Raw genomic sequence first — 14,778 nt, 5'->3', positions numbered from 1 at the left:
AACTTTAAAGAGTTAGGAGCACCAGCAAAAATTTAGGCGCATCCATCCAAAAATTAAAAGGCACCAAAACTACAATGTATATGTTAATAGATTTATTTTATTAAAAATAAAACGCCACCATGGCCAGCATTTAAAATTTGGTCTTCTATTTATTTTATTTTATTTTTTGCTGCATAGATTCCAAAATTAATACCCAAATGCTGTTGAAATAGTATAGCAATAATAATTTAACAATTACAGGTAAAATGATTAAGATTACAATAGAAAATCTAGCAAACACGTAAAACACTGATTAACTGGGACATTACAAAAGTGACCTTAATATAGAAGGCTAATATATATATATATATATATATATATATATATATATATTGGTATTGATAACTGCATTAACCAGGATGCTATTACTACTAAATAGGCAATGTTTTAAAAAATACTATAAAAACATACCATCATTGTCGTGTTCCACATCAACGTGGACCACAAGGATGTTTGTCAGATGTCCATTCACCAGCGCATGCGCACATACACTATTAAACACTCTTTGACAGACAGGTCGGTGTCTCCATCAATAATGAACACATTTGTCATGACACTACTTGTGTTTTTTGGCACTTTCGCCATGTTTAAGCAAGGTCTGGCACTTAAAATGTTTTGATTCCGCCACAACGCCGTTTTACAGGATTTACAGTAAACACAGTGAGTTACATTGAGCCATTCTCATAGCGGAGACACTCGTAATCTTTAAGCCACTCTCTCCGAAAGGTTTAACGTCAAGTCTTATTTTCCGGTGGTGGAGTCGCATTTGAATCCGGATCGTCGTCATTAATTACAGTAGTAACATTGGCTGTAATCGGCTCATTCTCGTCATGCTCGCGGTTCGTCTTTCACATTTTCGCGCTTCACGTACCAACGTAGCACGGCAACAAGGAATGACTGACGCTCATATTAGCCAATCTGCGGTCTTCATTAAACGTAAGAACTTAATGGTGAAATTTGATTGGTTATGTAACGTTGGAGAGAACACTGAACCTGGGACAGCAGCACGCAGCATCACAATCTAAATCAAGTCACACCACACAACAAAATGGGCAGTCGCACAAATGCTCCCAAATATATTTTAAGGTCGCACAGATTAACTTTCGGTCGCATATGCGACCAAAATAGTCGCAATTTCGAGCCCTGGTGATATATGGACCCTTATTATATTATAAAGTCCCCATCTCTTTTGTTTAAATTGATTGATTGAAGACAAACATTATAATATGTGGTCTGACTTTGTGCAAGCATGCATTATCAAATGCTAAAAGTTACCTCCTCAGATAGACTAGAACATTCATTGGTGCCCGAACATTTTCCTTACAAGGGCCAAACCTGACTGAGGGCCGTGGGCCAAAAGTAAATGTTGTTGTGTTATATTAAAATTAAAGTTGCTCTGATAACCCCTAATTTATAATTTTCTAATATTTTAAAAATAAATAAGCAAACATTACTCTGTTCTGTTTCTATTTTAAAAGATTTAATGAAATGTTAGGGTAGAATTATAATAACAATAGAAACAGTGAACTTCAAATCATGAGACATCAGCAAAAATAAGCAGCTTTACATTTCACTGACTAATTTATCAACATCCTAGCTACACTCTTAAAACAGATGTGTTAAAAATAACACAACCTGTGTTAAATTTTAACACACCAGTGTGTCTAGTTAAGGACAACACATGTTGTGTTAATTTTAACACAGCCAGTGTGTTATTCTTTTTAACACAGTCAATGTGTTAAAACATTTAACACACTTATGTGTTAAAAATAACACACTAATGTGTTATAGATGTGCTATTTTTGACCAGTTAGAATAAATGCACCACAGTAAAAGCATTTTCATAAATATATATACAGATTTATTAAAACATAAATTTTTACAAAGGCAATATTCACATGTCATTTGAATTTCATAAGACACATTAAACAATTTTATACCTTGGATTTACAAAAATTATTTCTTTGTAAGAAATCATGTGAAGTGGTTTTACATCAGCAGCTTTGCTCAAATTAATCACTTTGTATTCATTTGTTCTTTGTACTGCATAGGCATAAAAGTGTGGGTGAAAATACACTTGTGACAAAACTCTCAAAAAAACTAAAACACATTCTTTTTCACATTGTGGAACTATGTGTAAAACCTCACCAAAGAGACGCTCTCCTCTTAAGTCACGGTTTAAAGCAAGTACACAACCAGTTTGAAAAGTCTGACCAAACACATTAACAGAGTGAGAAACATGAATAGTGCTACATGCATCAAGTTCATAGCCAAAGTCTTTCATATTTTCAACAAACAGCACACTCTCTTCCAAACATCCAACCATCACTGAAAAAACATTTGGGACAGTAATTGTCTCAGTTAATGGACTGCCCAATTTCCAATGAAACATAGTCTGAACCTGACTCTTGTAGGCTAATGTCTTACTTATATTTTTGAAATTACACACAGTTTGTGCATGTTTTTTTAGAGGACAATGTTTTCCCTCAAATCTCATGCACCAAAATTTAGACAGTGGGCCGAATTTTAACATCATTCGCCAGTAATGAGTCATAAAATGATGCTTTGGAATTAGTGATTTGTTGGGATATAGTGTCTTAAACAAGTTATGGTGATCAATAACTAGCTGCTTTAAAAATACAGCTAATCCCTTGGTAACAACTGGTGCAAAAATTATGCTACAAATTTCTCTAAGGAGAAGGAACAATTTCCAGTGACTATGACCTTCACTTATAAAATTTCCAATCAGGAAAGGCAAAGAAAGGATGAGACACCACATTTGACTGGCATTTTGCTTCATGGGGTTCTCAGATGTTCTTAAATTCAGAATGGCACTGGGCTTGTTTTTCTCATTTGCCACACCATAGTCAAAGCTGACCATTCTGTCATTCAACTGTTCTAAAGTGAAAAGTTTTTCCTCATAGATGAAATGTTGTAACATAAGTTTGATCTCGAGTGGAGCCACACCCTCTAAAATGTCATGCATAATGTCAACGCAGACATTATCAGTAATATGAAAGTACTTTAGAGAGTTTAGACAAGAGTCTGCTTTTATCCCTGTTAAACCAGGATTTTTAAGCATAACATGTTGACTGTAATTTACTTCATTGCGCAACTCCAAACAATTGTCATCAAATATACACTGCATCTCATGTTTGTCAATCAGACAGAAATGACAGAATTTGTTGGCTGCGAAACTCTCCAAATATCCTCCAAGTGAATGGCAGGCCAGATTGTCAGCGGTGAACAAGCATATTGTGCCAAATAACAGTGTACTCTGGCCATTGATCTGAACTTCAATCCCTCTGGTTTCAAGAAACTTTATATCATCCAACAATGGCTCAAATATTTTGTCAAAACCATAAACTTCTTTGTCAATCGAATTAAAAAGCAAACATAGGTGGATGTTTTCAAGAGATGAGTTAAATCTAGCAGGTAAATTCCTCAAACAAAAATAAACTGCTCCCATTTTGTGAACTTTGGTTTTAGAGCCTAAAGGATTTGTTGTTTCAAAATCATCAAAATAAAGTTGAATTTGTAAAGCTTGAGGAAATCTGCTGTACAATTTGTGATTTTTAAAATGTGAGCCATCACAGTAGTCACGCAATTTGTCATCACTTTTGGTTGAATCCACAAAAAACTTCTGCATTTCTTCATTTTTTAAAAGAAACTTCAGAGTATCAATAATAGATATGTATTGACATGTATCTGCTATTAACACTTGAGTTAATTTACCTTTCATTCTTGCAGCGTCTCCTCTGTTTCCAAGAAAGATTTCTGTTGGCTTAATAAAAGAGTGGTTTGCTGTAAAATATTTAGTCATTTTGTAGGGGGTATCAACTTCCTCAAACATATTTTGTCCTTTTTCAAAATCTTCCATCAAAGTCTGCAATTCATCACTGGGTACTGAATAGCGATTAAGCAGAGATGTGGTCCTCTCTTGCAAGCAGTCCAGGGTTTCGCAGAGTAGTTCTTTTGTGCAAGTGATGCTTTTTTGCACATCAGTCAGGGTACAATTTGAAGAGGAGTACATTTTTGCAACAAATGCTGCTGCACAGCTTTGGTAGTCAGGAGTCTTACAATTACTGGAGCCATCAGAATTAGTCTCTAGAATATCAACAGCATCAGAGCAAGATGCAGCTGAGAAGTCCTCATTCATGCTGGTGTCAGGGTCCTCACTCATGCTGGTGTCAGGGTCCTCACTCATGCTGGTGTCAGGGTCTTGTTCTAAATGTGATGGGTTTGCAACCTGAGCATGCTCTCTATTGAGATGTTTAGCATAAGAATTGAAATTATGGTATGTTCGTTGACAATTGTTTTGACTACAAACAATTGTATAATCCTGTCCATCAGAAAGTGCATGGACATGCCTAAGATGCCTAAGAAGTTTCCGGATATCCTTTGAATTGGGTTTTTTACACTTTGGACATATGTACATGGTGGTTCAATTTAGGAAAGTGCTTGAAGCTTTGCAATAAGCTCCACAACTTTGGATCTCTTGCCACCAGAGAAAGGCAGTTCATATAGACTTTCAAAGAAATTAAAGACAGATGTGAGTTGAGCAGGATATTCTACATTGCAAACCCAATACACTTTGAACAGCTTGTCAATGGCACACGTCAGACTGTTATCCTCGAGTGGAATGGCGAGTTTGTCATTCTCGGCCACAATGATGTATTGTGCTGTAGAACTTGGAGCTCCAAAACAGACAATGTGGGGTTGATGGTTTTCCACAATTTTCTGGGAATTATCCAGGAGGCTGGAGATGCTGGTTCCAGCCTGTAAAAATAAAAATACATTTTATAAAAGCTATTATTAAAACAATTCAAGTGACTGGAGGTTCTCTTAAAGGAATAGTCTACTCATTTTCAATATTAAAATATGTTATTACCTTAACTAAGAACTGTTGAATCATCCCTCTGTCATCTGTGTGTGTGCACGTAAGCGCTGGAGCACGCTGCGACGCTACGATAGCATTTAGCTTAGCCCCATTCATTCAATGGTACCATTTAGAGATAAAGTTAGAAGTGACCAAACACATCAAAGTTTTTCCTATTTAAGACGAGTAGTTATACGAGCAAGTTTGGTGGTACAAAATAAAACATAGCGCTTTTCTAAGCGGATTTAAAAGAGTAACTATATTTTATGGCGTAATAGCACTTTTGGGAGTACTTCGACTTGGCGCAGTAACACCCTCCCTCTCCCATTATGAGAGGGAGAAGGGTAGCGGACTTTTCAGGCGAGTCGAAGTACTCCCAAAAGTGCTATTACGCCATAAAATATAGTTACTCTTTAAAATCCGCTTAGAAAAGCGCTACGTTTTATTTTGTACCACCAAACTTGCTCGTATAACTACTCGTCTTAAATAGGAAAAACGTTGATGTGTTTGGTCACTTCTAACTTTATCTCTAAATGGTACCATTGAATGAATGGGGCTAAGCTAAATGCTATCGTAGCGTCGCAGCGCGCTCCAGCGCTTACGTGCACACACACAGATGATAGAGGGATGATTCAACAGTTCTTAGTTAAGGTAATAACATATTTTAATATTGAAAATGAGTAGACTATTCCTTTAAAGGGACAGTTCACCCAAAAATAACTATTCTGTCATTAATTACTCACCATCATGTTATCACATAGCCGTAAAACCTCTGTTCATCAACCATAATTTTAACAAAGCCACGAGAATACTTTTTGTGCACTAAGAAAACAAAAATAACTTTATTCAACAACTCCACATCCCTTCCACCGTGGCATGCCGCTATTGTGAAGAAAGTATCACAACGCATGTGCATCCTAAATGGTGGCACACCACAGCAGACGTGATGAGGAGAAAAGTTGTTGAATAAAGTTATTTTTGTTTTCTTTGTGCACAAAAAAGTATCATCAGAGGTTCATATTAGTACAATTGAACACCTGTTTTCACATGGACTGTACTACTTATATCATACGGTTCTGTGCTTGGGAACATTTTATTTGTGTGCTGCTTAAAGAGGGTCAGAGAGCTCTCGGATTACAACAAAATATCTTCATTTGTGCTTGCTAAGTTCAACGAAGGTCTTATGGTTTTGAAACAAAATGTTTGGGTGAACTGTCCCTTTTAATTCATTTGCATTAATTAATTAAACTACAGGTAAGGGATATTTTCTTATTTTTGTACAAAAGAAAATTGGGATGCACAATATTATCACTTCACTGTTTTGGATCACTGAATTTTTTTTCAGAATGTACATACAGAATGACACGTCCGCTGTGATACCGTACACAGTCATTAGCGCGTGCAGTGACAACAGCAGCAACAGCTTCCATAGGTCCTAATGCCCGCTCAGTAAGGTTTATTTATTTATTGACTGCTGTTGGCCTACTTATAAATTTTTTTAAGTAAAATGCACAATTAACCTTGGCCAAAGTGAGTTTAAAAATATTGGCAAAAATCTAATATTGTGCATCCCTATAAAACTAAATGTAAACAGTATAGGAGTATGCAATTCAGAGAGTTGTGTAATTAAATAACATCATAAATTGCTTGCACAGAAAACGAACAAACAAAAACATAGCTTGGGGCAGTCAAGTTGCTTACCGGCTTAATGTCCAAGAGGTACACAAGGGCTGACTTTGTACTGCATTTGGCCCAACCTTTGCTCCTTCCTGATGCAGTGGGGGGCAGCAATGTAGTAAGAAGTTGAAGAGCTCTGTAACATGACTCTGTTGTATGATAAACCCAAAACATAAATGGGATTAGCAGGAATAATGACTGACTTTGATCTCCAACTTTGCCTTCAGAGAACTTCTAAAACTAATGGTGTCCACTGAATGAAAAAACAACATTTTGACAGAACAAGCAAAGTAGCCTACCTTCACTTCCATTATCAGTTGGCATGACAAGAGGATCTTTCTCTGTGGCCATCTTTTGCAACTTTGGAACAATATTTCCTTCCCATTTTCGAAGAAAGAGATCTGCCTTCCCAGGAAACATTTTTCCAAACTCAGTGTCAAGCTACAACAAAGGATAGAATGAACAATTACAACACTGCTGTGTTTTTTCAGTATGTTCCCAAATCATCCAAGTGTATGCAATCTTAAAACTATACTTCAGTATTATGAGGGGAGTGGTTAAAGGATGTTTAAAGAATAATGTAACTGAGGGAACAAGATTTCAGAGCAAAGCAAAAGTTTACAAACAAAACATTGTGTGGAAAAGTCTACTTATATGCGTAGCTAGAAGGAAAAGCCATGCAAAACACAAGATGTCCTTACCAAGTATGGCATGTCTATAAATCGTGGGTATTCTTCAAATATCTCTTTCACTGTCGGGGACTTGTTTGAGATCCATGATCTGCGATTACTGTATGTTTTCTCCATGCCCATTTTGATGGTATGGAGGTTTTCTGGAGATGGTTTCATCCTTTTGATCACAGTTGTCCACTCTTGAGTAGACTCATCCTCGACTTCCAAAGTGATAGACACTACAGAGGAATCACTGATTCGAATACGTTTCCGCTGGTAGAGACGCTGATCATCATGAAGATTCCTTCGTAGATTTCTAAGTTTCATCTCAATAAATCCACTGTGGGAGACTGGGTCATAGAAATGTTCCTGTATGACAAGGGTAAAAAAAACAATTGTAATAATTTTTTGCCATTTTATTTCTCAAAAACTCATGAACCATGACCAAACCATTAGAGTGGATGTACTTTACAAAAAATTGTCAGTACATTTCCAGCTATTTTGAAACCGGTTAACCAATCAACATACCAAAATTACTATTCCAATTTCCATTTATTACAACAGAGCTTTGTGTGTTTGAGTAAGTACAACTTACAAATCCTTCATTCTCTTCTCCAATCTTGATCTTCAGAGAAGGAAACAGTGTTACCACACTTTCTGCCAACATTCGCTTCTCATCATTACAAGGGTAACTATAAGCAAAACAGGAATTAAATTGTACATTTTCTCTACAAAGTTGATCAATTTATAAACAGCAACGAGTGTGTATTCAAAGTACTCATCATCTTTATACATTATCATATTAAGAGTTGTTTTAGTTAAAGGGATAGTTCACCCAAAAGTGAAAATTCTGCCAACATTTACTCACTCTCATGTTGTTACAACCCCGCATAAATTTCTTTGTTCTGATGAACACAGAGAAAGATATTTTGAGAAATGTTTGTAATCAAACCGTTCGTGGACCCTATTTACTTCCATAGTATTCTTTTTTTCCTACTATGGAAGTGAACGGGTCCACGAACGGTTAGGTTACAAACGTTTATCAAAATATCTGCCTTGGTGTTCATTAGAACAAAGAAATGTATACAGGTTTGTAACAACATGAAAGTGAGTAAATGATGACAGAATTTTCATTTTTGGGTGAACTATCCCTTTAAAGGTGCAGTGTGCAGGATTTAGGTCTATTGACAGAAATGCAATAAAGCATACATAACTATGTTTTTGTGGCACATAAAGACCATACATAAAGAAGCATGTTTTAAATACCTTAGAACATTGCTTCCCAAACTGTGTTCTGCGGCAGAAAGTATGTAGTGTTATGGATTTAAATATATTTGTAAAGAATGTTTACGTCATCTTTCACCAGAATATAAAAATATTTCTCATAATTTGTAAATATTTCTCGTAGTTCTCATAATTCACATGAGATTCTTAAAAACTGGTTTATAAATGTTGATAATTTTGTGCAAAGAGACAATCTGGTTTATTAAATATATACTGTATGTAATATACAGGGGGGGGGGGGGGGGTCGTGGAGCTTTTGCTATGTTTTTGGGGGGCCTTACCACTCTGAAGTTTGGGAAGCTCTGCCTTAGAATAAGGGATTTTATATACATGCACCACAGGTTTAATTAAAATGTAAAGTCACAATTTTGCATTGATATGTTTCTACGGTATCCCTAAACGGACCAACTGCTCTACAGAGCACATTTCTTCTTAATGTTGACTAAACAACGACATCTTTGTACTTATTTATGTAGCACATTTAAAACAGCCCTAGTACTGACCAAAGTGCTTTACAATAAAAAAGTCTTAAGTAAACCAACTTTGCTTAAGCGCAAGCAGTAACTGAGCCGTTGGTTGCAATTCTTAAACTTAATCATGAGATGCCACTAAATCTGCAGTACTTCACACAGCACCTTAAATTTATCAACTGTAAACTTACAATCCACTTCGTTCCACCAACGCACTGACTCCTATCTTAACAAGGAGTTTTCTTGACGTCTCTGAAAGCATTCCTGAAGCTTCATAATCCGTCAGTATACTTGGACCTTTGCTTTCAATAAGTGCTCGCAGGGTGTCTACATCAATTCTATTACGTTGATGCTGGAAATATAAAAAGCAAAAGTAGTTCTAATCAGATGAGTCGATTCAGTTACTCAAAGTCAGTCACTTTTGAATAAACTGGATGAATAATTTTCACTCATTTACCATGATCTACTGACAAAATATACAAATGTACAAGCGTCTTTCTGGAATGGGCAAACAAAGTCAAACAAGTTGACACAAATAGTGAAAAGAGTGCTATTATGCAACACTCAGTTGTGTATACAAACCTTCTGTTGACTACTAGGACCAGCTTCATGTACGTTCTTTGGTGCAACCTTAAAAAGCAAAACAAATGAACAGTTAAAATATGGTCATTCATACCACAGGCCTGTTGAATGCTTTATTCTGGTTGGTTGAGAAATGTTCCATGGGTGTTATTTTTCTGTAACACCTGACCTCTCAAATGTCTTAAAGGATTACTCCACAAAAAAAAATCCTGATAATTTACTCACCCCCATGTCAAACAAAATTGGTAAAAGTGCATATCTCTTATTTTTCTTGCCAAAAATGACAATCATTGTGCTAGATAAGACCCTTATGCCTCGGTTGGGATCGTTTAGAGCCCTTTGAAGCTGCGTTGAAAAGGCAATTTGAAACTGTATTGAAACTGTAAACTGTTGGGGTCCAATAAAGTCCACTATATGGAGAAAAATCTTGGAATGTTTTCCTCAAAACAATTTATTTCTTCTCGACTGTACAAAGAAAGACATAAACATCTTGGATGACATGGGGGTGAGTAAATTATCAGGATTTTTTTTAAGGAAGTGGAGTAATCCTTTAAAATAACCACCAGAGCAATGTTTGTGCTAACCATCGTGCCGCAACATACATTTTGTTGATGACTTGGACCAGCCACATCTACATCCAATGTTTCATCCTTAAAAGACAACAAATTTAATAAGATGAAAAGGTTATATGAAAGCAGGCTTACAATGTATGTGACACAGTGTGCGTAATACTGAATCAGATACTGTATGCATATACCGATCATATAATATATACGAAGTTAAACATTCCCAAACTAGTAAAGTGTGTTTGTGACATGTTTATTTGTGAGGTTTAATTAACTACCATTATTTACTAATGTGGGTAAAATAAACTGTACTTCAGTGGTTCCAAACCAGGGGATCGAGGCCCACAGGGGGGACAAAACAAGACTTAAAATAAGCTACAACAAGCAAAAATCAAGATGTTTCTTATATTTTTGGCCATTTTAGTAGCGAATATACAGTACATCTGTCTAGTCATTCCAAGTTCTATTTAATTTTATGTGGAAAAAATTGAGTGAGAGGGGTCCTTTAAATATTGTTGTGGGCAACTATGGGGCCTTGGCTTGAAGTGAAAAAGGTTGGGAACCACTGCTGTACCACATTTTCATTATCATTTGTAATCACGCCATGCCATGTTCAAATCAGTGGAAATGCAACCTGAACCGTTTTTTACTATGATTAAAATTAAAAAAGCACTATTAATATTTAATGCTTAAAGGGATAGTTCGGCCAAAAACGATATTAAACCCATGATTTACTCACCCCCAAGCTATCCGAGTTGCATATGTCTATCGTTTTTCAGACAAACACATTTTCGGATATTTTAGAAAATATTTTAGATCTTTCTGTTCATTAAATGAAATGTTACGGGGTCCAGCAATAGTCCACGACCTTCAAGTCCAAAAAAGTGCGTCCATCCTTCACAAATTAAATCCAAACGGCTCCAGGATGATAAACAAAGGTCTTCTGTGGGTAATCCGTGCGGTGTTGTTGTAGAAATATCCATATTTAAAATGTTATTAACGTTATAAACTACCTTCCGGTAGCGCCGCCATTTTGGAGTGATGCGCATTCAGGATGAGAGCTTACGCAGCGTACAGAGTTTCTCTGCTGCTGCTCTGTGCCCCCGCCCTGCGAATTTGTCATACGTCACTAAGAAAAGTGCGTACACTATGCTAATAGTCTCTCCTGAGTCTAAGATGGCGGCGCTACCGGAAGGTAGTTTATAACGTTAATAACATTTTAAATATGGATATTTCTACAACAACACCGCACGGATTACCCACAGAAGACCTTTGTTTATCATCCTGGAGCCGTTTGGATTTAATTTGTGAAGGATGGACGCACTTTTTTGGACTTGAAGGTCATGGACTATTGCTGGACCCCGTAACATTTCATTTAATGAACAGAAAGATCTAAAATATTTTCTAAAATATCCGAAAATGTGTTTGTCTGAAAAACGATGGACATATGCAACTCGGCCAGCTTGGGGGTGAGTAAATCATGGGTTTAATATCGTTTTTGGCCGAACTATCCCTTTAAGGAAAGTATAATAATACTGGAATCTGTATGCATTACAGGTCAGTAGTTACTGAAAAGGAAAATTACATACCAATGCCTGTGATCCACTTCTCTTTACCGACTTAAAAAAAACTTGAAACTTGTCCAAGTTTTCCACTTTCTCATTAAGATCTGTGTCAATAAATTCATTAAAATCAACATTAAATTTCAAAATTCTGTGGTACTCTGCGGCACAGGGTAGGAGACTTTTGCAAGCATTCATTATTTCTGCAACACTCTTGAAACGCTGAAGTTTTTTGCATATCTCCTTTTCATCTAGAAGAACTGCAACTAGTGTTTTTGGAATGTCTTCCATTTGAAGCTGCAAAGGGGCAAAAAAAACAATCTGTTATTATACAAACATACTGATTAAGCAAAGTATTAACATACATAATGTAAAAAGTAGTTAACAAGCAGTATTAGAATAAACACTTTTTATTTACGAAAACAGCAAGTTAACATAAGCTAGATAAACCTCAAAGTTTAATCCTACTGTATCTTCATTTGTTTTATAAGATGGTAAGAGCAAGGAAGTGTTTTGAGTTAAGGCTATGCATCACACCACCGAAATCTCATACCGGCTTATGCCTAACGTTATATTTACACAAAACTCAAACTCACTGAAGATAAATAAACAGTGATGTAAGGATAAGTAATTAAGTACAAGGCAAAGGACTAAAACTACAATAAATGACAAAAGTAACAAACATATATTGTATAAATGTATTATTTTTTTCACTCACTATTTTCTCTCACTGCTGTTTAATTGACAGGACAGAGAGGAGCAACATCAACTTCCCCTTTAAAACCAAAGTCCGGATCCAATTACGGTTAACTTACACATGCATTATCTTTATCAGCTGCTTACTTTCTCTTAAGACCTAAATTGACCGTGTTTATGATGATTCTTGTAAAGACGGAAATTTTTTTTATAACACGCGGTAATTAATGTGTATTTTACGACCATTAACGCCGCAAAAATGCTCAGGAGCTCAATGAGCAGCTGAAGCACTATGTTATGCTGCGTTCCAGGCAACCTGTAACCCGTAACACACGACTTCAAAACCACGACTTACGACTCTGAACTGGGAGTACATCGATCTAGTACGAGTTCACGGGTGGGAAGTCAGGGGTTTGACTGCCGTTCCAGTGCACTTTCACAGGTAGAAGGTTGTAAAAACACGAGTTACAGGCTGCCTGGAACGCATAGGGTCGTGAGACTCGTGAGATTTACTCTCACATAGAAACAACGCGCGCATATAAGTAAACGCGCTTTTGTTTGTGTTTCAATAGCTTGAAATCACTTGTTTTAAAACTGCGGGGCTTAAAACGTGTGTAAATGTTAAGTTTTCGCGACCACGCGCACAGCAACGTGACGTGGGCGCGTAACCGCGATAGACACAACAGTCCAAAATCTCTTCACTTAACATTAATGTTACTAGTTTAATATAACGTTAACGGTATATCACCCACCCCTAACTCAAACTAAGACAAACATAAAACTCTTTTAAAATAAGTTATCTCCAGAAACTAAGGGACAAACTTACCACAATGTATGAGGAGAATTTATAATTTGTAAAGCACGCGGCTGCAGTCCTGTTCAACACGGGCTCTTATGTCTACCGAAAATACCTGTACACAGGAAAGGGCGCTAACTAACGCACATTTGACCGTAAAATATACACTAAAAATACATTTAAAATAAAAAATAAATCAAAATACCTGACATGGGTGCATCCAAGTCATCCGTAGATGGAAAAAGAAGCGCGAACTTGCTTAACGGCGTTCGGAGTGACGTAGCAGCAATGTGATTGGATGATATTTAACACATGTTGTGTTAAACACACTGTGTTGTTTCTCTCTCTCTATCTCTCTTTCTTTTTACACATAATTAACTTTTTTTAACACAAGATGTGTTAAAATAGCCTTAACACATTAAATGTGTTATTTTTTAACACATCCTTTTTAAGAGTGTAGCAAAAATGAGTTACATGATGTCATTTGAACGGCCTCTTTAAACGATGTATGCAGCATTGAGAGATACGTTCACAATATTCTGACCTAGGGCAGTTGGAGACATGTTTTCAAAGTGTTGGAAATATATATTCTGAAATAATATTTGTTGCATTTCTCTTGAGTCAGAGACATAATTTTCACACATTAAAATGATAATTGTGTCCATTGAATTTTAGTTATTTTGAATGATGCTTAGTTTCTTAAATAGACTAATTAAATTATATTAATAATAAACATATTTAGAAAACACAGTTTTTATGTACCACAATACTGTATGTGCTGTCTTAAAGAGACATGGTTAACCCCCCACCCCACCCCACTCAGCTCTGAAAACAAAGAAGACACCTCTACCTGTGGGTCATTAACATATAAAAAGCCGTTCACACCTCACACCCACCGCTCCTCACAACCAGCTGTAAGGATTCCTGGAAACTTCCACCAGTTCCTTTATACATCCACAAACGTAAGGTTTCTGGATGTTTCACGGGTTTACTTTGGTGTATTACCTTTCCAAGCACTCTGCCTCAAAAATCTGGCAAACCTAAAGTTTAGCAGGGATTTCCCATTCCGTATTTGTCCGTATACAGCTCTTTTCATGCAGTGATAACTGTAATTCTGACATGCCTACATTTGTTGAATGCACTTAAACACGTGCACACACACAGACGGAGAAGGAATTCCAAACGACGCTTTGGAAAGAAGATGCAGCATAAACAGTCGCTCCACATAAAGTGAAAACTACGTTGTTTTTCAGCGCTTTATTCGCCAAATGTATTTTAATGGACTACAGTATGAGACACAGTAGCGCATCTCTCTCTAATTTATACATGAAGAGTTCTGATCTGTGAAGGGCATAGGGATAATCACGTTTGATTGGAGTTGGACCGGACACATTTAACCGCATGTGCGTCTGTGCGTACAGAAAATTGCTCACTTTAGTGCCTTTTTGTGGTTAAATTGTTTAAAATCACTTAATTGTTAAAATTTGCAAGCCTTTGAAACACGTGCAAATCATCAACTTTCACCCTATTTAAATTTGTGTATTAATCCACAAATC

At 36.4% G+C, this 14,778-nt stretch overlaps 2 protein-coding genes across 3 annotated transcripts in view; one reads left to right on the top strand and one right to left on the bottom strand.

Moving 5' to 3' along the window:
• LOC135729598 (uncharacterized) overlaps positions 1-14,778 on the top strand; it is a 548,602-nt gene that overhangs the window by 215,467 nt on the left and 318,357 nt on the right. The gene's annotated exons all lie outside the window — the stretch shown is intronic.
• Positions 4,489-13,542, bottom strand: LOC135721252 (uncharacterized). The gene is made up of 10 exons (XM_065243447.1): positions 13,253-13,542; positions 11,758-12,027; positions 10,205-10,252; positions 9,603-9,650; positions 9,212-9,372; positions 7,862-7,958; positions 7,297-7,635; positions 6,895-7,036; positions 6,620-6,744; positions 4,489-4,818 (listed from the first exon to the last, which is right to left on the bottom strand). The coding sequence occupies exons 2-10, from the start codon at positions 12,019-12,021 to the stop codon at positions 4,489-4,491; spliced, it is 1,554 nt and encodes a 517-aa protein (XP_065099519.1). The 5' UTR covers positions 12,022-12,027; positions 13,253-13,542.

This window comes from Paramisgurnus dabryanus, chromosome 24 (assembly GCF_030506205.2).
Source record: "Paramisgurnus dabryanus chromosome 24, PD_genome_1.1, whole genome shotgun sequence".
In the NCBI taxonomy this organism is placed as follows: Eukaryota; Metazoa; Chordata; class Actinopteri; order Cypriniformes; family Cobitidae; genus Paramisgurnus; species Paramisgurnus dabryanus.
Note: the sequence above shows the minus strand (reverse complement) of the source record. Positions and strands in the feature narration are given on the sequence as shown.